This window comes from Pararge aegeria, chromosome 19, assembly GCF_905163445.1.
Source record: "Pararge aegeria chromosome 19, ilParAegt1.1, whole genome shotgun sequence".
Lineage (NCBI taxonomy): Eukaryota > Metazoa > Arthropoda > Insecta > Lepidoptera > Nymphalidae > Pararge > Pararge aegeria.
The window spans coordinates 6,991,715-7,012,156 of record NC_053198.1 but is presented as its reverse complement, the minus strand read 5'-3'; the positions used below and the strand labels follow the sequence as shown (position 1 = coordinate 7,012,156).

Genomic DNA, 20,442 nt, shown 5'->3' with positions numbered 1-20,442 from the left:
CGTACTAATATCAACTTTAGGCACTGAGGTGGTCTAAGTCACACTACTATTAGGCTAAAAGGCAAAAGCACTGTAAACTTCATTTGCATTTACAAGAGTGTCATGAGTTTGTTACTATAACGTCAAAAGACATTTGGCGTAGTTGTAAATAAAACAAATATTAAAAGCTCAAATGTTTATTTGCGAAATAATATAAAGATGTATCCATTAAAAATTTACTAAAAAAATACAACATTGTTAAATTTTTAACAAGTCATACACGGTTGACCTTTTCTGCCTATTCTTACAGCGTATTGACTGCGTCTAAGTCGACAAGTCTGCCGAACTCGCTTCCTTCCTTGATCTGAAGCAATAAAGACAGGTGCTGAACTACTCAAAGAAGCTGCTGATCCTGAATCACCTTCCTTTGTAACAGTAATAAAAGATTGAGGTCTTTGATATCCATAAGGTGTTATAACTTGAGGACCATAACCGTTAAGACTTGTTGAAGGTGTATTATAATTTAAGGTAACTGCATCAGGAGTAACTGCTGCTGTTCTTGTTTCACTTGTTGATAATATCACATTCTGTTGTAAATTATTATTTAAACCATAGTATTCGAGATCAGAGTCGGCCGATCCTTTGTTAACTGGTCCGTAAGAAGCTGCTGTCGACACTGCAGATGTTGAAGTTTCTGATCCAATGTTTCCGTCACTGTATTCTTGACGTGTGCTATCTCCGTTTATAACTGCTAAGGATGTCGATGAAGCTTCTGCTCCTTGATTTCCGCGATTGAATCCTGGTACTCCATTATCAGCGTAAGTGGTGGTTCCGGATGCTGCAGGTATTGATGAACCGTATTCTGAACGCTCGTAACCAGTGTCCGATAGTGCTGAGTATCCTGGCATGAAATTAGTTTCAAACACAATGTGTTGTTTTCGCTGAGGTCCATAGAAATGTCTGTAATTGTAGGCATTTGAAGCAGATGTTGCTGAAGAAGTTTTTGAAGAACTTAATGATTCATATGCCGGTAGAACTCCGTGGTCGTAATCATTTGATTGTGCTACAGATGTTGCTGATGCTACTGCTCTTTGATTTCCGGGACCGAATCCTGAAACTCCATTACCAGCACTAGTTGATGCTGCAGATCCTGCTGAAGCTGCTGATCCTCCGTTCGCTTGACCTAAGAAACCACTGCCAGCATTTGATGGTCCTGCTCCTTGATTTCCAAGACCGTATCCTGTGAGTCCATTACCAGTGACAGTTGATGCTGCCGATCCTGCTGAAGCTGCTGCTCCTCCGTTTTTAAGGCCGTTTCCAAAGTCATTAGCACTTGATTGTGCGGCAGAATTTGCTGACGCAACTGCTCTTTGATTTCCGGGACCGAATCCTGAAACTCCATTACCAGCGATAGTTGATGCTGCAGATCCTGCTGAAGCTGCTGATCCTCCGTTCGCTTGACCTAAGAAACCACTGCCAGCATTTAATTGTCCTGCTCCTTGATTTCCAAGACCGTATCCTGTGAGTCCATTACCAGCGCCAGTTGATGCTGCCGATCCTGCTGAAGCTGCTGCTCCTCCGTTTCTAAGGCCGTTTCCAAAGTCATTAGCACTTGATTGTGCGGCAGAATTTGCTGATGCTACTGCATTTTGATTTCCGGGACCGAATCCTGTGAGTCCATTACTAGCGCCAGTTGATGCTGCCGATCCTGCTGAAGCTGCTGCTCCTCCGTTTCTAAGGCCGTTTCCAAAGTCATTAGCACTTGATTGTGCGGCAGAATTTGCTGATGCTACTGCTCTTTGATTTCCGGGACCGAATCCTGTGAGTCCATTACTAGCGCCAGTTGATGCTGCCGATCCTGCTGAAGCTGCTGCTCCTCCGTTTCTAAGGCCGTTTCCAAAGTCATTAGCACTTGATTGTGCGGCAGAATTTGCTGATGCTACTGCTCCTTGATTTCCAAGACCGTATCCTGTGAGTCCATTACCAGCGCCAGTTGATGCTGCCGATCCTGCTGAAGCTGCTGCTCCTCCGTTTCTAAGGCCATTTCCAAAGTCATTAGCACTTGATTGTGCTTCAGAGGAGGAGGTAGATACTGCGGAATTTATTGATTCATATGCTGGTAGGTAGTCGGTATCTACATAGATTTTTTGAATGCCATAAGGCCCAAAGAATTCTCCGCGTCTGTAGTTATAAGCATTTGAGTGTGCTTCAGATGATGCTCTAGCCCCTGCTCCTTGATCCACAGGACCATTTCCAAACACTCCATTACCAGCGCTAGTTGATGCTGCCGATCCTGCTGAAGCTGCTGCTCCTCCGTTTCTCAGGCCGTTTCTAAAGTCATTAGCACTTGATTGTGCGGCAGAATTTGCTGATGCTACTGCTCTTTGATTTCCGGGACCGAATCCTGAAACTCCATTACCAGCGCTAGTTGATGCTGCAGATCCTGCTGAAGCTGCTGATCCTCCGTTCGCTTGACCTAAGAAACCACTGCCAGCATTCAATTGTCCTGCTCCTTGATTTCCAAGACCGTATCCTGTAAGTCCATTACCAGCGCCAGTTGATGCTGCCGATCCTGCTGAAGCTGCTGCTCCTCCGTTTCTAAGGCCGTTTCCAAAGTCATTAGTACTTGATTGTGCGGCAGAATTAGCTGATGCTACTGCTCCTTGATTTCCAAGACCGTATCCTGTGAGTCCATTACCAGCGCCAGTTGATGCTGCCGATCCTGCTGAAGCTGCTGCTCCTCCGTTTCTAAGGCCGTTTCCAAAGTCATTAGCACTTGATTGTGCGGCAGAATTTGCTGATGCTACTGCTCTTTGATTTCCGGGACCGAATCCTGTGAGTCCATTACCAGCGCCAGTTGATGCTGCCGATCCTGCTGAAGCTGCTGCTCCTCCGTTTCTAAGGCCATTTCCAAAGTCATAAGCACTTGATTGTGCGGCAGAATTTGCTGATGCTACTGCTCTTTGATTTCCGGGACCGAATCCTGAAACTCCATTACCAGCGCTAGTTGATGCTGCAGATCCTGCTGAAGCTGCTGCTCCTCCGTTTCTAAGGCCATTTCCAAAGTCATAAGCACTTGATTGTGCGGCAGAATTTGCTGATGCTACTGCTCTTTGATTTCCGGGACCGAATCCTGAAACTCCATTACCAGCGCCAGTTGATGCTGCCGATCCTGCTGAAGCTGCTGCTCCTCCGTTTCTAAGGCCGTTTCCAAAGTCATTAGCACTTGATTGTGCGGCAGAATTTGCTGATGCTACTGCTCTTTGATTTCCGGGACCGAATCCTGAAACTCCATTACCAGCGCCAGTTGATGCTGCCGATCCTGCTGAAGCTGCTGCTCCTCCGTTTCTAACGCCGTTTCCAAAGTCATTAGCACTTGATTGTGCGGCAGAATTTGCTGATGCTACTGCATTTTGATTTCCGGGACCGAATCCTGTGAGTCCATTACTAGCGCCAGTTGATGCTGCCGATCCTGCTGAAGCTGCTGCTCCTCCGTTTCTAAGGCCGTTTCCAAAGTCATTAGCACTTGATTGTGCGGCAGAATTTGCTGATGCTACTGCTCTTTGATTTCCGGGACCGAATCCTGTGAGTCCATTACTAGCGCCAGTTGATGCTGCCGATCCTGCTGAAGCTGCTGCTCCTCCGTTTCTAAGGCCGTTTCCAAAGTCATTAGCACTTGATTGTGCGGCAGAATTTGCTGATGCTACTGCTCCTTGATTTCCAAGACCGTATCCTGTGAGTCCATTACCAGCGCCAGTTGATGCTGCCGATCCTGCTGAAGCTGCTGCTCCTCCGTTTCTAAGGCCATTTCCAAAGTCATTAGCACTTGATTGTGCTTCAGAGGAGGAGGTAGATACTGCGGAATTTATTGATTCATATGCTGGTAGGTAGTCGGTATCTACATAGATTTTTTGAATGCCATAAGGCCCAAAGAATTCTCCGCGTCTGTAGTTATAAGCATTTGAGTGTGCTTCAGATGATGCTCTAGCCCCTGCTCCTTGATCCACAGGACCATTTCCAAACACTCCATTACCAGCGCTAGTTGATGCTGCCGATCCTGCTGAAGCTGCTGCTCCTCCGTTTCTCAGGCCGTTTCTAAAGTCATTAGCACTTGATTGTGCGGCAGAATTTGCTGATGCTACTGCTCTTTGATTTCCGGGACCGAATCCTGAAACTCCATTACCAGCGCTAGTTGATGCTGCAGATCCTGCTGAAGCTGCTGATCCTCCGTTCGCTTGACCTAAGAAACCACTGCCAGCATTCAATTGTCCTGCTCCTTGATTTCCAAGACCGTATCCTGTAAGTCCATTACCAGCGCCAGTTGATGCTGCCGATCCTGCTGAAGCTGCTGCTCCTCCGTTTCTAAGGCCGTTTCCAAAGTCATTAGTACTTGATTGTGCGGCAGAATTAGCTGATGCTACTGCTCCTTGATTTCCAAGACCGTATCCTGTGAGTCCATTACCAGCGCCAGTTGATGCTGCCGATCCTGCTGAAGCTGCTGCTCCTCCGTTTCTAAGGCCGTTTCCAAAGTCATTAGCACTTGATTGTGCGGCAGAATTTGCTGATGCTACTGCTCTTTGATTTCCGGGACCGAATCCTGTGAGTCCATTACCAGCGCCAGTTGATGCTGCCGATCCTGCTGAAGCTGCTGCTCCTCCGTTTCTACGGCCGTTTCCAAAGTCATTAGCACTTGATTGTGCGGCAGAATTTGCTGATGCTACTGCTCCTTGATTTCCAAGACCGTATCCTGTGAGTCCATTACCAGCGCCAGTTGATGCTGCCGATCCTGCTGAAGCTGCTGCTCCTCCGTTTCTAAGGCCATTTCCAAAGTCATAAGCACTTGATTGTGCGGCAGAATTTGCTGATGCTACTGCTCTTTGATTTCCGGGACCGAATCCTGAAACTCCATTACCAGCGCTAGTTGATGCTGCAGATCCTGCTGAAGCTGCTGCTCCTCCGTTTCTAAGGCCGTTTCCAAAGTCATAAGCACTTGATTGGGCGGCAGAATTTGCTGATGCTACTGCTCTTTGATTTCCGGGACCGAATTCTGAAACTCCATTACCAGCGCGAGTTGATGCTGCAGATCCTGCTGAAGCTGCTGCTCCTCCGTTTCTAAGGCCGTTTCCAAAGTCATTAGCACTTGATTGTGCGGCAGAATTTGCTGATGCTACTGCTCTTTGATTTCCGGGACCGAATCCTGTGAGTCTATTACTAGCGCCAGTTGATGCTGCCGATCCTGCTGAAGCTGCTGCTCCTCCGTTTCTAAGGCCGTTTCCAAAGTCATTAGCACTTGATTGTGCGGCAGAATTTGCTGATGCTACTGCTCCTTGATTTCCAAGACCGTATCCTGTGAGTCCATTACCAGCGCCAGTTGATGCTGCCGATCCTGCTGAAGCTGCTGCTCCTCCGTTTCTAAGGCCATTTCCAAAGTCATTAGCACTTGATTGTGCTTCAGAGGAGGAGGTAGATACTGCGGAATTTATTGATTCATATGCTGGTAGGTAGTCGGTATCTACATAGATTTTTTGAATGCCATAAGGCCCAAAGAATTCTCCGCGTCTGTAGTTATAAGCATTTGAGTGTGCTTCAGATGATGCTCTAGCCCCTGCTCCTTGATCCACAGGACCATTTCCAAACACTCCATTACCAGCGCTAGTTGATGCTGCCGATCCTGCTGAAGCTGCTGCTCCTCCGTTTCTCAGGCCGTTTCTAAAGTAATTAGCACTTGATTGTGCGGCAGAATTTGCTGATGCTACTGCTCTTTGATTTCCGGGACCGAATCCTGAAACTCCATTACCAGCGCTAGTTGATGCTGCAGATCCTGCTGAAGCTGCTGATACTCCGTTCGCTTGACCTAAGAAACCACTGCCAGCATTCAATTGTCCTGCTCCTTGATTTCCAAGACCGTATCCTGTGAGTCCATTACCAGCGCCAGTTGATGCTGCCGATCCTGCTGAAGCTGCTGCTCCTCCGTTTCTAAGGCCGTTTCCAAAGTCATTAGTACTTGATTGTGCGGCAGAATTTGCTGATGCTACTGCTCCTTGATTTCCAAGACCGTATCCTGTGAGTCCATTACCAGCGCCAGTTGATGCTGCCGATCCTGCTGAAGCTGCTGCTCCTCCGTTTCTAAGGCCATTTCCAAAGTCATAAGCACTTGATTGTGCGGCAGAATTTGCTGATGCTACTGCTCTTTGATTTCCGGGACCGAATCCTGAAACTCCATTACCAGCGCTAGTTGATGCTGCAGATCCTGCTGAAGCTACTGCTCCTCCGTTTCTAAGGCCGTTTCCAAAGTCATAAGCACTTGATTGGGCGGCAGAATTTGCAGTTGCTACTGCTCTTTGATTTCCGGGACCGAATCCTGAAACTCCATTACCAGCGCTAGGTGATGCTGCAGATCCTGCTGAAGCTGCTGCTCCTCCGTTTCTAAGGCCGTTTCCAAAGTCATAAGCATTTGATTGGGCGGCAGAATTTGCTGATGCTACTGCTCTTTGATTTCCGGGACCGAATCCTGAAACTCCATTACCAGCGCTAGTTGATGCTGCAGATCCTGCTGAAGCTGCTGCTCCTCCGTTTCTAAGGCCGTTTCCAAAGTCATTAGCACTTGATTGTGCGGCAGAATTTGCTGATGCTACTGCTCCTTGATTTCCAAGACCGTATCCTGTGAGTCCATTACCAGCGCCAGTTAATGCTGCCGATCCTGCTGAAGCTGCTGCTCCTCCGTTTCTAAGGCCATTTCCAAAGTCATTAGCACTTGATTGTGCTTCAGAGGAGGAGGTAGATACTGCGGAATTTATTGATTCATATGCTGGTAGGTAGTCGGTATCTACATAGATTTTTTGAATGCCATAAGGCCCAAAGAATTCTCCGCGTCTGTAGTTATAAGCATTTGAGTGTGCTTCAGATGATGCTCTAGCCCCTGCTCCTTGATCCAAAGGACCATTTCCAAACACTCCATTACCAGCGCCGGTTGATGCTGCCGATCCTGCTGAAGCTGCTGCTCCTCCGTTTCTAAGGCCGTTTCTAAAGTCATTAGCACTTGATTGTGCGGCAGAATTTGCTGATGCTACTGCTCTTTGATTTCCAGGACCGAATCCTGAAACTCCATTACCAGCGCTAGTTGATGCTGTAGATCCTGCTGAAGCTGCTGATCCTCCGTTCGCTTGACCTAAGAAACCACTGCCAGCATTAAATTGTCCTGCTCCTTGAGATCCAAGACCGTATCCTGTGAGTCCATTACCAGCGCCAGTTGATGCTGCCGATCCTGCTGAAGCTGCTGCTCCTCCGTTTCTAAGGCCGTTTCCAAAGTCATAAGCACTTGATTGGGCGGCAGAATTTGCTGATGCTACTGCTCTTTGATTTCCGGGACCGAATCCTGAAACTCCATTACCAGCGCTAGTTGATGCTGCAGATCCTGCTGAAGCTGCTGCTCCTCCGTTTCTAAGGCCGTTTCCAAAGTCATTAGCACTTGATTGTGCGGCAGAATTTGCTGATGCTACTGCTCTTTGATTTCCGGGACCGAATCCTGAAACTCCATTACCAGCGCCAGTTGATGCTGCCGATCCTGCTGAAGCTGCTGCTCCTCCGTTTCTAAGGCCGTTTCCAAAGTCATAAGCACTTGATTGGGCGGCAGAATTTGCTGATGCTACTGCTCTTTGATTTCCGGGACCGAATCCTGAAACTCCATTACCAGCGCTAGTTGATGCTGCAGATCCTGCTGAAGCTGCTGCTCCTCCGTTTCTAAGGCCGTTTCCAAAGTCATTAGCACTTGATTGTGCGGCAGAATTTGCTGATGCTACTGCTCTTTGATTTCCGGGACCGAATCCTGAAACTCCATTACCAGCGCCAGTTGATGCTGCCGATCCTGCTGAAGCTGCTGCTCCTCCGTTTTTAAGGCCGTTTCCAAAGTCATAAGCACTTGATTGGGCGGCAGAATTTGCTGATGCTACTGCTCTTTGATTTCCGGGACCGAATCCTGTGAGTCCATTACTAGCGCCAGTTGATGCTGCCGATCCTGCTGAAGCTGCTGCTCCTCCGTTTCTAAGGCCGTTTCCAAAGTCATTAGCACTTGATTGTGCGGCAGAATTTGCTGATGCTACTGCTCCTTGATTTCCAAGACCGTATCCTGTGAGTCCATTACCAGCGCCAGTTGATGCTGCCGATCCTGCTGAAGCTGCTGCTCCTCCGTTTCTAAGGCCATTTCCAAAGTCATTAGCACTTGATTGTGCTTCAGAGGAAGAGGTAGATACTGCGGAATTTATTGATTCATATGCTGGTAGGTAGTCGGTATCTACATAGATTTTTTGAATGCCATAAGGCCCAAAGAATTCTCCGCGTCTGTAGTTATAAGCATTTGAGTGTGCTTCAGATGATGCTCTAGCCCCTGCTCCTTGATCCACAGGACCATTTCCAAACACTCCATTACCAGCGCTAGTTGATGCTGCCGATCCTGCTGAAGCTGCTGCTCCTCCGTTTCTCAGGCCGTTTCTAAAGTCATTAGCACTTGATTGTGCGGCAGAATTTGCTGATGCTACTGCTCTTTGATTTCCGGGACCGAATCCTGAAACTCCATTACCAGCGCTAGTTGATGCTGCAGATCCTGCTGAAGCTGCTGATCCTCCGTTCGCTTGACCTAAGAAACCACTGCCAGCATTCAATTGTCCTGCTCCTTGATTTCCAAGACCGTATCCTGTGAGTCCATTACCAGCGCCAGTTGATGCTGCCGATCCTGCTGAAGCTGCTGCTCCTCCGTTTCTAAGGCCGTTTCCAAAGTCATTAGCACTTGATTGTGCGGCAGAATTTGCTGATGCTCCTGCTCTTTGATTTCCGGGACCGAATCCTGAAACTCCATTACCAGCGCCAGTTGATGCTGCCGATCCTGCTGAAGCTGCTGCTCCTCCGTTTCTAAGGCCGTTTCCAAAGTCATAAGCACTTGATTGTGCGGCAGAATTTGCTGATGCTACTGCTCTTTGATTTCCGGGACCGAATCCTGAAACTCCATTACCAGCGCCAGTTGATGCTGCCGATCCTGCTGAAGCTGCTGCTCCTCCGTTTCTAAGGCCGTTTCCAAAGTCATAAGCACTTGATTGGGCGGCAGAATTTGCTGATGCTACTGCTCTTTGATTTCCGGGACCGAATCCTGAAACTCCATTACCAGCGCTAGTTGATGCTGCAGATCCTGCTGAAGCTGCGTATCCTCCGTTCGCTTGACCTAAGAAACCACTGCCAGCATTAAATTGTCCTGCTCCTTGAGATCCAAGACCGTATCCTGTGAGTCCATTACCAGCGCCAGTTAATGCTGCCGATCCTGCTGAAGCTGCTGCTCCTCCGTTTCTAAGGCCGTTTCCAAAGTCATTAGCACTTGATTGTGCGGCTGAATTTGCTGATGCTACTGCTCCTTGATTTCCAAGACCGTATCCTGTGAGGCCATTACCAGCGCCAGTTGATGTTCCCGATGCTGCTGAAGCTGCTGCTCCTTCGTTTCTAAGGCCGTTTCCAAAGTCATTAGCACTTGATTGTGCGGCAGAATTTGCTGATGCTACTGCTCTTTGATTTCCGGGACCGAAACCTGAAACTCCATTTCCAGCGCCAGTTGATGCTGCCGATCCTGCTGAAGCTGCTGCTCCTCCGTTTCTAAGGCCGTTTCCAAAGTCATAAGCACTTGATTGGGCAGCAGAATTTGCTGATGCTACTGCTCTTTGATTTCCGGGACCGAATCCTGAAACTCCATTACCAGCGCTAGTTGATGCTGCAGATCCTGCTGAAGCTGCTGCTCCTCCGTTTCTTAGGCCGTTTCCAAAGTCATAAGCACTTGATTGTGCGGCAGAATTTGCTGATGCTACTGCTCTTTGATTTCCGGGACCGAATCCTGTGAGTCCATTACCAGCGCCAGTTGATGCTGCCGATCCTGCTGAAGCTGCTGCTCCTCCGTTTCTAAGGCCGTTTCCAAAGTCATAAGCACTTGATTGGGCGGCAGAATTTGCTGATGCTACTGCTCTTTGATTTCCGGGACCGAATCCTGAAACTCCATTACCAGCGCTAGTTGATGCTGCAGATCCTGCTGAAGCTGCTGCTCCTCCGTTTCTTAGGCCGATTCCAAAGTCATAAGCACTTGATTGGGCAGCAGAATTTGCTGATGCTACTGCTCTTTGATTACCAGGACCGAATCCTGAAACTCCATTACCAGCGCTAGTTGATGCTGCAGATCCTGCTGAAACTGCTGCTCCTCGGTTTCTTAGGCCGTTTCCAAAGTCATTAGCACTTGATTGTGCGGCAGAATTTGCTGATGCTACTGCTCTTTGATTTCCGGGACCGAATCCTGTGAGTCCATTACCAGCGCCAGTTGATGCTGCCGATCCTGCTGAAGCTGCTGCTCCTCCGTTTCTAAGGCCGTTTCCAAAGTCATTAGCACTTGATTGTGCGGCTGAATTTGCTGATGCTACTGCTCCTTGATTTCCAAGACCGTATCCTGTGAGGCCATTACCAGCGCCAGTTGATGTTGCCGATGCTGCTGAAGCTGCTGCTCCTTCGTTTCGAAGGCCGTTTCCAAAGTCATTAGCACTTGATTGTGCCGCAGAATTTGCTGATGCTACTGCTCTTTGATTTCCGGGGCCGAATCCTGAAACTCCATTACCAGCGCTAGTTGATGCTGCAGATCCTGCTGAAGCTGCTGATCCTCCGTTCGCTTGACCTAAGAAACCACTGCCAGCATTAAATTGTCCTGCTCCTTGAGATCCAAGACCGTATCCTGTGAGTCCATTACCAGCGCCAGTTGATGCTGCTGATCCTGCTGCAGCTGCTGCTCCTCCGTTTCTAAGGCCGTTTCCAAAGTCATTAGCACTTGATTGTGCGGCAGAATTTGCTGATGCTACTGCTCCTTGATTTCCAAGACCGTATCCTGTGAGTCCATTACCAGCGCCAGTTGATGCTGCCGATCCTGCTGAAGCTGCTGCTCCTCCGTTTCTAAGGCCATTTCCAAAGTCATAAGCACTTGATTGTGCTTCAGAGGAGGAGGTAGATACTGCGGAATTTATTGATTCATATGCTGGTAGGTAGTCGGTATCTACATAGATTTTTTGAATGCCATAAGGCCCAAAGAATTCTCCGCGTCTGTAGTTATAAGCATTTGAGTGTGCTTCAGATGATGCTCTAGCCCCTGCTCCTTGATCCACAGGACCATTTCTAAACACTCCATTACCAGCGCCAGTTGATGCTGCCGATCCTGCTGAAGCTGCTGCTCCTCCGTTTCTAAGGCCGTTTCTAAAGCCATTAGCACTTGATTGTGCGGCAGAATTTGCTGATGCTACTGTTCTTTGATTTCCGAGACCGAATCCTGTGAGTCCATTACCAGCGCCAGTTGATGCTGCCGATCCTGCTGAAGCTGCTGCTCCTCCGTTTCTAAGGCCGTTTCTAAAGCCATTAGCACTTGATTGTGCGGCAGAATTTGCTGATGCTACTGCTCTTTGATTTCCGAGACCGAATCCTGAAATTCCATTACCAGCGCCAGTTGATGCTGCCGATCCTGCTGAAGCTGCTGCTCCTCCGTTTCTAAGGCCGTTTCCAAAGTCATAAGCACTTGATTGGGCGGCAGAATTTGCTGATGCTACTGCTCTTTGATTACCGGGACCGAATCCTGAAACTCCATTACCAGCGCTAGTTGATGCTGCAGATCCTGCTGAAGCTGCTGCTCCTCCGTTTCTTACGCCGTTTCCAAAGTCATTAGCACTTGATTGTGCGGCAGAATTTGCTGATGCTACTGCTCTTTGATTTCCGGGACCGAATCCTGTGAGTCCATTACCAGCGCCAGTTGATGCTGCCGATCCTGCTGAAGCTGCTGCTCCTCCGTTTCTAAGGCCATTTCCAAAGTCATTAGCACTTGATTGTGCGGCTGAATTTGCTGATGCTACTGCTCCTTGATTTCCAAGACCGTATCCTGTGAGGCCATTACCAGCGCCAGTTGATGTTGCCGATGCTGCTGAAGCTGCTGCTCCTTCGTTTCTAAGGCCGTTTCCAAAGTCAATAGCACTTGATTGTGCCGCAGAATTTGCTGATGCTACTGCTCTTTGATTTCCGGGGCCGAATCCTGAAACTCCATTCCCAGCGCTAGTTGATGCTGCAGATCCTGCTGAAGCTGCTGATCCTCCGTTCGCTTGACCTAAGAAACCACTGCCAGCATTAAATTGTCCTGCTCCTTGAGATCCAAGACCGTATCCTGTGAGTCCATTACCAGCGCCAGTTGATGCTGCCGATCCTGCTGAAGCTGCTGCTCCTCCGTTTCTAAGGGCGTTTCCAAAGTCATAAGCACTTGATTGTGCGGCAGAATTTGCTGATGCTACTGCTCCTTGATTTCCAAGACCGTATCCTGTGAGTCCATTACCAGCGCCAGTTGATGCTGCCGATCCTGCTGAAGCTGCTGATCCTCCGTTCGCTTGACCTAGGAAACCACTGCCAGCATTTAATTGTCCTGCTCCTTGAGTTTCAAGACCGTATCCTGTGAGTCCATTACCAGCGCCAGTTGATGCTGCCGATCCTGCTGAAGCTGCTGCTCCTCCGTTTCTAAGGCCATTTCCAAAGTCATTAGCACTTGATTGTGCGGCAGAATTTGCTGATGCTACTGCTCTTTGATTTCCGGGACCGAATCCTGTGAGTCCATTACCAGCGCTAGTTGATGCTGCAGATCCTGCTGAAGCTGCTGCTCCTCCGTTTCTAAGGCCATTTCCAAAGTCATTAGCACTTGATTGTGCGGCAGAATTTGCTGATGCTACTGCTCCTTGATTTCCAAGACCGTATCCTGTGAGTCCATTACCAGCGCCAGTTGATGCTGCCGAACCTGCTGAAGCTGCTGCTCCTTCGTTTCTAAGGCCATTTCCAAAGTCATTAGCACTTGATTGTGCGGCAGAATTTGCTGATGCTACTGCTCTTTGATTTCCGGGACCAAATCCTGAAACTCCATTACCAGCGCTAGCTGATGCTGCAGATCCTGCTGAAGCTGCTGATCCTCCGTTCGCTTGACCTAGGAAACCACTGCCAGCATTTAATTGTCCTGCTCCTTGAGTTTCAAGACCGTATCCTGTGAGTCCATTACCAGCGCCAGTTGATGCTGCCGATCCTGCTGAAGCTGCTGCTCCTCCGTTTCTTAGGCCGTTTCCAAAGTCATAAGCACTTGATTGTGCGGCAGAATTTGCTGATGCTACTGCTCTTTGATTTCCGGGACCGAATCCTGAAACTCCATTACCAGCGCTAGTTGATGCTGCCGATCCTGCTGAAGCTGCTGCTCCTCCGTTTCTAAGGCCGTTTCCAAAGTCATTAGCACTTGATTGTGCGGCAGAATTTGCTGATGCTACTGCTCCTTGATTTCCAAGACCGTATCCTGTGAGTCCATTACCAGCGCCAGTTGATGCTGCCGATCCTGCTGAAGCTGCTGCTCCTCCGTTTCTAAGGCCATTTCCAAAGTCATTAGCACTTGATTGTGCGGCAGAATTCGCTGATGCTACTGCTCCTTGATTTTCAAGACCGTATCCTGTGAGTCCATTACCAGCGCCAGTTGATGCTGCCGATCCTGCTGAAGCTGCTGCTCCTCCGTTTCTAAGGCCATTTCCAAAGTCATTAGCACTTGATTGAGCGGCAGAATTTGCTGATGCTACTGCTCCTTGATTTCCAAGACCGTATCCTGTGAGTCCATTACCAGCGCCAGTTGATGCTGCCGATCCTGCTGAAGCTGCTGCTCCTCCGTTTCTAAGGCCATTTCCAAAGTCATTAGCACTTGATTGTGCGGCAGAATTTGCTGATGCTACTGCTCTTTGATTTCCGGGACCGAATCCTGTGAGTCCATTACCAGCGCTAGTTGATGCTGCAGATCCTGCTGAAGCTGCTGCTCCTCCGTTTCTAAGGCCATTTCCAAAGTCATTAGCACTTGATTGTGCGGCAGAATTTGCTGATGCTACTGCTCCTTGATTTCCAAGACCGTATCCTGTGAGTCCATTACCAGCGCCAGTTGACGCTGCCGAACCTGCTGAAGCTGCTGCTCCTCCGTTTCTAAGGCCATTTCCAAAGTCATTAGCACTTGATTGTGCGGCAGAATTTGCTGATGCTACTGCTCTTTGATTTCCGGGACCAAATCCTGAAACTTCATTACCAGCGCTAGCTGATGCTGCAGATCCTGCTGAAGCTGCTGATCCTCCGTTCGCTTGACCTAGGAAACCACTGCCAGCATTTAATTGTCCTGCTCCTTGAGTTTCAAGACCGTATCCTGTGAGTCCATTACCAGCGCCAGTTGATGCTGCCGATCCTGCTGAAGCTGCTGCTCCTCCGTTTCTAAGGCCGTTTCCAAAGTCATAAGCACTTGATTGTGCGGCAGAATTTGCTGATGCTACTGCTCTTTGATTTCCGGGACCGAATCCTGAAACTCCATTACCAGCGCTAGTTGATGCTGCCGATCCTGCTGAAGCTGCTGCTCCTCCGTTTCTAAGGCCGTTTCCAAAGTCATTAGCACTTGATTGTGCGGCAGAATTTGCTGATGCTACTGCTCCTTGATTTCCAAGACCATATCCTGTGAGTCCATTACCAGCGCCAGTTGATGCTGCCGATCCTGCTGAAGCTGCTGCTCCTCCGTTTCTAAGGCCATTTCCAAAGTCATTAGCACTTGATTGTGCGGCAGAATTTGTTGATGCTACTGCTCCTTGATTTCCAAGACCGTATCCTGTGAGTCCATTACCAGCGCCAGTTGATGCTGCCGATCCTGCTGAAGCTGCTGCTCCTCCGTTTCTAAGGCCATTTCCAAAGTCATTAGCACTTGATTGTGCGGCAGAATTTGCTGATGCTACTGCTCCTTGATTTTCAAGACCGTATCCTGTGAGTCCATTACCAGCGCCAGTTGATGCTGCCGATCCTGCTGAAGCTGCTGCTCCTCCGTTTCTAAGGCCATTTCCAAAGTCATTAGCACTTGATTGAGCGGCAGAATTTGCTGATGCTACTGCTCCTTGATTTCCAAGACCGTATCCTGTGAGTCCATTACCAGCGCCAGTTGATGCTGCCGATCCTGCTGAAGCTGCTGCTCCTCCGTTTCTAAGGCCATTTCCAAAGTCATTAGCACTTGATTGTGCGGCAGAATTTGCTGATGCTACTGCTCCTTGATTTCCAAGACCGTATCCTGTGAGTCCATTACCAGCGCCAGTTGATACTGCCGATCCTGCTGAAGCTGCTGCTCCTCCGTTTCTAAGGCCATTTCCAAAGTCATTAGCACTTGATTGTGCGGCAGAATTTGCTGATGCTACTGCTCCTTGATTTCCAAGACCGTATCCTGTGAGTCCATTACCAGCGCCAGTTGATGCTGCCGATCCTGCTGAAGCTGCTGCTCCTCCGTTTCTAAGGCCCTTTCCAAAGTCATTAGCACTTGATTGTGCGGCAGAATTTGCTGATGCTACTGCTCCTTGATTTCCAAGACCGTATCCTGTGAGTCCATTACCAGCGCCAGTTGATGCTGCCGATCCTGCTGAAGCTGCTGCTCCTCCGTTTCTAAGGCCATTTCCAAAGTCATTAGCACTTGATTGTGCGGCAGAATTTGCTGATGCTACTGCTCCTTGATTTTCAAGACCGTATCCTGTGAGTCCATTACCAGCGCCAGTTGATGCTGCCGATCCTGCTGAAGCTGCTGCTCCTCCGTTTCTAAGGCCATTTCCAAAGTCATTAGCACTTGATTGTGCGGCAGAATTTGCTGATGCTACTGCTCCTTGATTTCCAAGACCGTATCCTGTGAGTCCATTACCAGCGCCAGTTGATGCTGCCGATCCTGCTGAAGCTGCTGCTCCTCCGTTTCTAAGGCCATTTCCAAAGTCATTAGCACTTGATTGTGCGGCAGAATTTGCTGATGCTACTGCTCCTTGATTTCCAAGACCGTATCCTGTGAGTCCATTACCAGCGCCAGTTGATACTGCCGATCCTGCTGAAGCTGCTGCTCCTCCGTTTCTAAGGCCATTTCCAAAGTCATTAGCACTTGATTGTGCGGCAGAATTTGCTGATGCTACTGCTCCTTGATTTCCAAGACCGTATCCTGTGAGTCCATTACCAGCGCCAGTTGATGCTGCCGATCCTGCTGAAGCTGCTGCTCCTCCGTTTCTAAGGCCCTTTCCAAAGTCATTAGCACTTGATTGTGCGGCAGAATTTGCTGATGCTACTGCTCCTTGATTTCCAAGACCGTATCCTGTGAGTCCATTACCAGCGCCAGTTGATACTGCCGATCCTGCTGAAACTGCTGCTCCTCCGTTTCTAAGGCCATTTCCAAAGTCATTAGCACTTGATTGTGCGGCAGAATTTGCTGATGCTACTGCTCCTTGATTTCCAAGACCGTATCCTGTGAGTCCATTACCAGCGCCAGTTGATGCTGCCGATCCTGCTGAAGCTGCTGCTCCTCCGTTTCTAAGGCCATTTCCAAAGTCATTAGCACTTGATTGTGCGGCAGAATTTGCTGATGCTACTGCTCTTTGATTTCCGGGACCGAATCCTGAAACTCCATTACCAGCGCTAGTTGATGCTGCCGATCCTGCTGAAGCTGCTGCTACATTGCTTCCTTGGCCGTTTCCGAAGTACTTAGCATTTAGTTGTGCTGCAGATGATGCTGTTGCTACTGCAGAACTAACCGATTCATATTCCGGTAGAACGCCATAGTCATAGGCATTCGATTGTGCTACAGATGTTGCTGATGCTACTGCTCTTTGATTTCCGGGACCGAATTCTGAAACTCCATAACCAGCGCTAGTTGATGCTGCAGATCCTGCTGAAGCTGCTGATCCTCCGTTCGCTTGACCTAAGAAACCACTGCCAGCATTTAATTGTCCTGCTCCTTGATTTCCAAGACCGTATCCTGTGAGTCCATTACCAGCGCCAGTTGATGCTGCCGATCCTGCTGAAGCTGCTGCTCCTCCGTTTCTAAGGCCGTTTTCAAAGTCATTAGCACTTGATTGTGCGGCAGAATTTGCTGATGCTACTGCTCTTTGATTTCCGGGACCGAATCCTGAAACTCCATTACCAGCGCTAGTTGATGCTGCAGATCCTGCTGAAGCTGCTACTCCTCCGTTTCTAAGGCCGTTATCAAAGTCGTTAGCATTTAGGTTTGCTGCAGACGATGCTGTAGCTACTGCAGAACTGTCTGATTCATAGGCCGGTATATAGTCAGTATTATCTAGGTTTGATATATTTTCATTTATAATTATAACAGAAGGTTCGTTTTGGGGAACTCCAGTTGATACTATATTAGCTGCTACAGCTGAAGCTGTGGCTGCTGAACTAGATTCCAGTAATCTTGAGCTACTGATATTTTCAGATGAACCAGTTGTTGATGAATCTCCAGTACTGGCGTTACTTTCAGTGCTTTCGGTTGATTTTTGCAAGTTTTTAATAATAGTATCTTCTTCAAATATCCTTTTGTGACCATGTTCATTTTTTATGATGAACTTTATAATTTTGATGTCACCATCTTCCGCATCATTAGAACTATCAGTTTTATCTTCATATTCTTTATATAGAGTCATTTTTTCGACACGTTGTCCAGTATTTTTGTCCACATCAAACTTATCACTTGTGCTTACATTCTTTGTTTCATATTTATTTTCGTTTTTGAAAATATTATGAAACTCTTCGTCGATAATATCTGACGATACATACTGAAACATAATAAATTGTATAAAAATATATTTATCCCTTAGAACTCTTGTCTGGTTTGATTCAAATTTATCACATTTATATCTATATATTTATATCTATATCTATATAGCTTATTTGAATAATTTTAGTGTTACATAATAAATTACTTAGTATTTTGCCATGAAACTTGTTGTTGTTACCCGATAAAGGGCAATATAGGAATTATCAGGAAACTGATGCATATGGGTATTAAATAGGCACATATACACTTTCTGCGAGTAAAGAATTTTTGAGAAAAATACGAAACTAATGACTACTATCCAAAAGAGCATCAACTTATTTTTTTTTTTCATTTAAATATAGATGCTAGCACTTCATGCTCGAACGAGGCGCCTGGGCACAATTTTTAATTTTCGCATATTGGGCTAGGTGTATAAAAATGCAAGAAGGCCTTTTAAATGTCAAAACAAATACAAACGTCAGAGTCAAACAAAATGTGACAACTTGTGGCAAGGATTTGTGGCATAGACAAGATTGATGAAATGTAAATGTATGCCGAAACTGTTCTTAGTCTAAGAGTTACTTTCTAAGGCATTGCCCCATTCGTAGTGAGGGAAAACGGGCATGGGTGTTCTCAAAACTGTTTTGACGTGAAATCGTTGATATTTATTACTTCTTCTTTAAACCACTTTACCCCAAGAACAATGAAAAATAAACGCATTTATCCTAAGAACATTGAACATTCATTGTTCCTTTTAAACAACCTAACTTTTAACGATATCTGTCGGCGACACATCAATTATAAAAAAATAGGTCTAAAAAATTTATGTTAAGTTGTCTATCGATTCCTTAAATTGATAAGATACGAAACTCACCTGCAGTGCACAGCACAAGATCACAAAGGCTTCTACTCTCATTGTTCTGAGAGTTGGTACCAAACTGATGTGGAGTCCCAGTACACGAGCCTTTTTATAGTCGAAATTTTTTGAAAACATTGACGTGTTTTGAACTTGTTTAAATATTTACATTATCTACTACGAAAATAAACCTACTACATTAAAACAAAGCTTTTAACCTTGTGAGTTAAAACAATACCCTACAATTAAATGTTGATGAGCGTATTATTATGTATTTCATAAATTCACCAATAAATATGTTCGATATTTAAATAGTAGATAATATAATGGTGATGGGATGCAAGTCGCAAACAAAAAGTAAACCTAGTTGCGTATAAATACGACTGCTAATTGCTTATTGCAGTTGCGTCTAGCTGCAGTGTATACTTACACACCGAGGCCGTAAATTAGCAGATTCCCTGTTCCATTCCCGAGTCGGATCAGTTTTACCTGCCGTGAATAAGGTCGGGTATCGCAGATCTGTCATTTAATTATTATTTTATACAAAGAAAATATTATATGTTTTTTAGGAACTGACGCCTTTGTGGACATAAAATGCGTTAACACATTAGCTTCATCGCATATCAGGGAGAAAATATCCAGACCTACCTCAGAAATCAATTAACGCCGCGAGTATACGTCTTTAAGAGAGAATTATATATATTTATTCCGTTTAAGACTAAAAAAAATTGTTTTATGGATAAATATTATTATTCTATACTTATTATCCTATTCCGGACTAACAGAAATCTAACAAATTAAAAATAATGAAAAACCTATCCGTTCCCAAGTTATAAATGGTGTAACTAACACGACTTTGTTTTGTATATAATATAGTAGATTAATTAGAAGTATGTATTTTTAATTTTTGAATTTTTTTAATAACTCATAGATTAATTTAGGAACCGATAGGATTTGTCTGCGATTTGAATCGCGACCTGAGCGCTTTACCACTAAGCTACGGTTCCCACAGCGCCGGTGCCTCATGGTGTAGGTAACACTTTAATTAAAATTAGAAAAGGTTCATTTTCATCACGTAAGCTTACAGAAAAATCCTATTATAATGATAAGGATTCCTAACTTCATAGCTCAATATTAATTTACTATAGTGATAACAAAAAAAATACCCGGCTTAGTTTGTTGTGGGCTCTTCTAAGACCAGGGCGCGTTTGGAACCCTCGTAGCTTTAGATTTAAGTAGGCGAAGTTATCACCATCCCCTAACAATTATGTAAACATATATGTATAAAAGCTTCATAAGTGCATGTGATAGGACTACGTGAATAAAGAAATTTTGAATTTGAATCTAACCGTTTGTTCGAGAAACACCTCTAAAGTAGAGTGCTTTTTTATTCTTCAATATTAGTCGTGTACACGGTTTCTGTGTTTACTTAATTCTGTGAGTAAAATCTTCATTTATCGATGTTGCCCGCGAGTGTAGGTCGGAATATTTTCTGCCTGGGATGTTTTCATTATTTCTGGATTGTTAGACAAGAATTACCTTTTGTTTTTTTTTCACGTGGGGAAAACCTCATGGATACCACCGCGCCACGGGGAGGCACGGTGATTAGGACTCGTACCGACTAAAACCCCACGGTGTTCCTACCAGTCGCCTGGTGGCTGGGCCACGGGAACGCTTTCGCACACACCCAGCTAGCAAAATTCAAAATTCATTTATTTCAAGTAGGCCTAATATAAGCACTTTTGAAACGTCAAGTCTGTCTGTGTTTAGTGACTCTACCACCGGTTCGGAAGGCAGATTCTATCGAGAAGTAGCCGGCAAGAAACTCAGCAATTGCTCTTTTCCAATATCAACAATTTACATTTTACATTTTAAAATTCATTTTTCTATCTTGTGAGAGATGAAAGCGGAGCCGGATGCTTCCAAGCAACCATTCATTAAGGAATTCATCAACTGTGTAATAACATCT

General features: G+C 46.5%; 1 protein-coding gene across 1 annotated transcript; it reads right to left on the bottom strand.

The window, feature by feature from the left end:
• Positions 1-245: 245 nt before the first annotated feature.
• On the bottom strand, positions 246-13,423 carry LOC120632166 (fibroin heavy chain-like). The gene is made up of 17 exons (XM_039901972.1): positions 13,323-13,423; positions 12,785-13,002; positions 11,927-12,469; positions 11,046-11,761; positions 10,851-10,999; positions 10,613-10,791; positions 8,120-8,719; positions 7,670-7,711; positions 6,656-7,255; positions 6,056-6,490; positions 5,342-5,890; positions 4,892-5,026; positions 4,683-4,777; positions 4,401-4,480; positions 4,013-4,341; positions 1,964-2,563; positions 246-1,441 (listed from the first exon to the last, which is right to left on the bottom strand). The coding sequence occupies exons 1-17, from the start codon at positions 13,421-13,423 to the stop codon at positions 246-248; spliced, it is 6,567 nt and encodes a 2,188-aa protein (XP_039757906.1).
• Positions 13,424-20,442: the final 7,019 nt, after the last annotated feature.

Excerpts from the sequence above, each read along its gene's own strand:
- LOC120632166 (XM_039901972.1), bottom strand. The coding sequence starts at position 13,423 with ATGGCCTTAGAAACGGAGGAGCAGCAGCTTCAGCAGGATCGGCAGCAT. Across the intron at positions 13,003-13,322 it reads GTCTTGGAAATCAAGGAGCA|TGGTTTCCTAGGTCAAGCGA; the intron begins GTAGCATCAGCA and ends AAATGCTGGCAG. Across the intron at positions 4,342-4,400 it reads GTCTTGGAAATCAAGGAGCA|AAACGGAGGAGCAGCAGCTT; the intron begins GTAGCATCAGCT and ends AAACGGCCTTAG.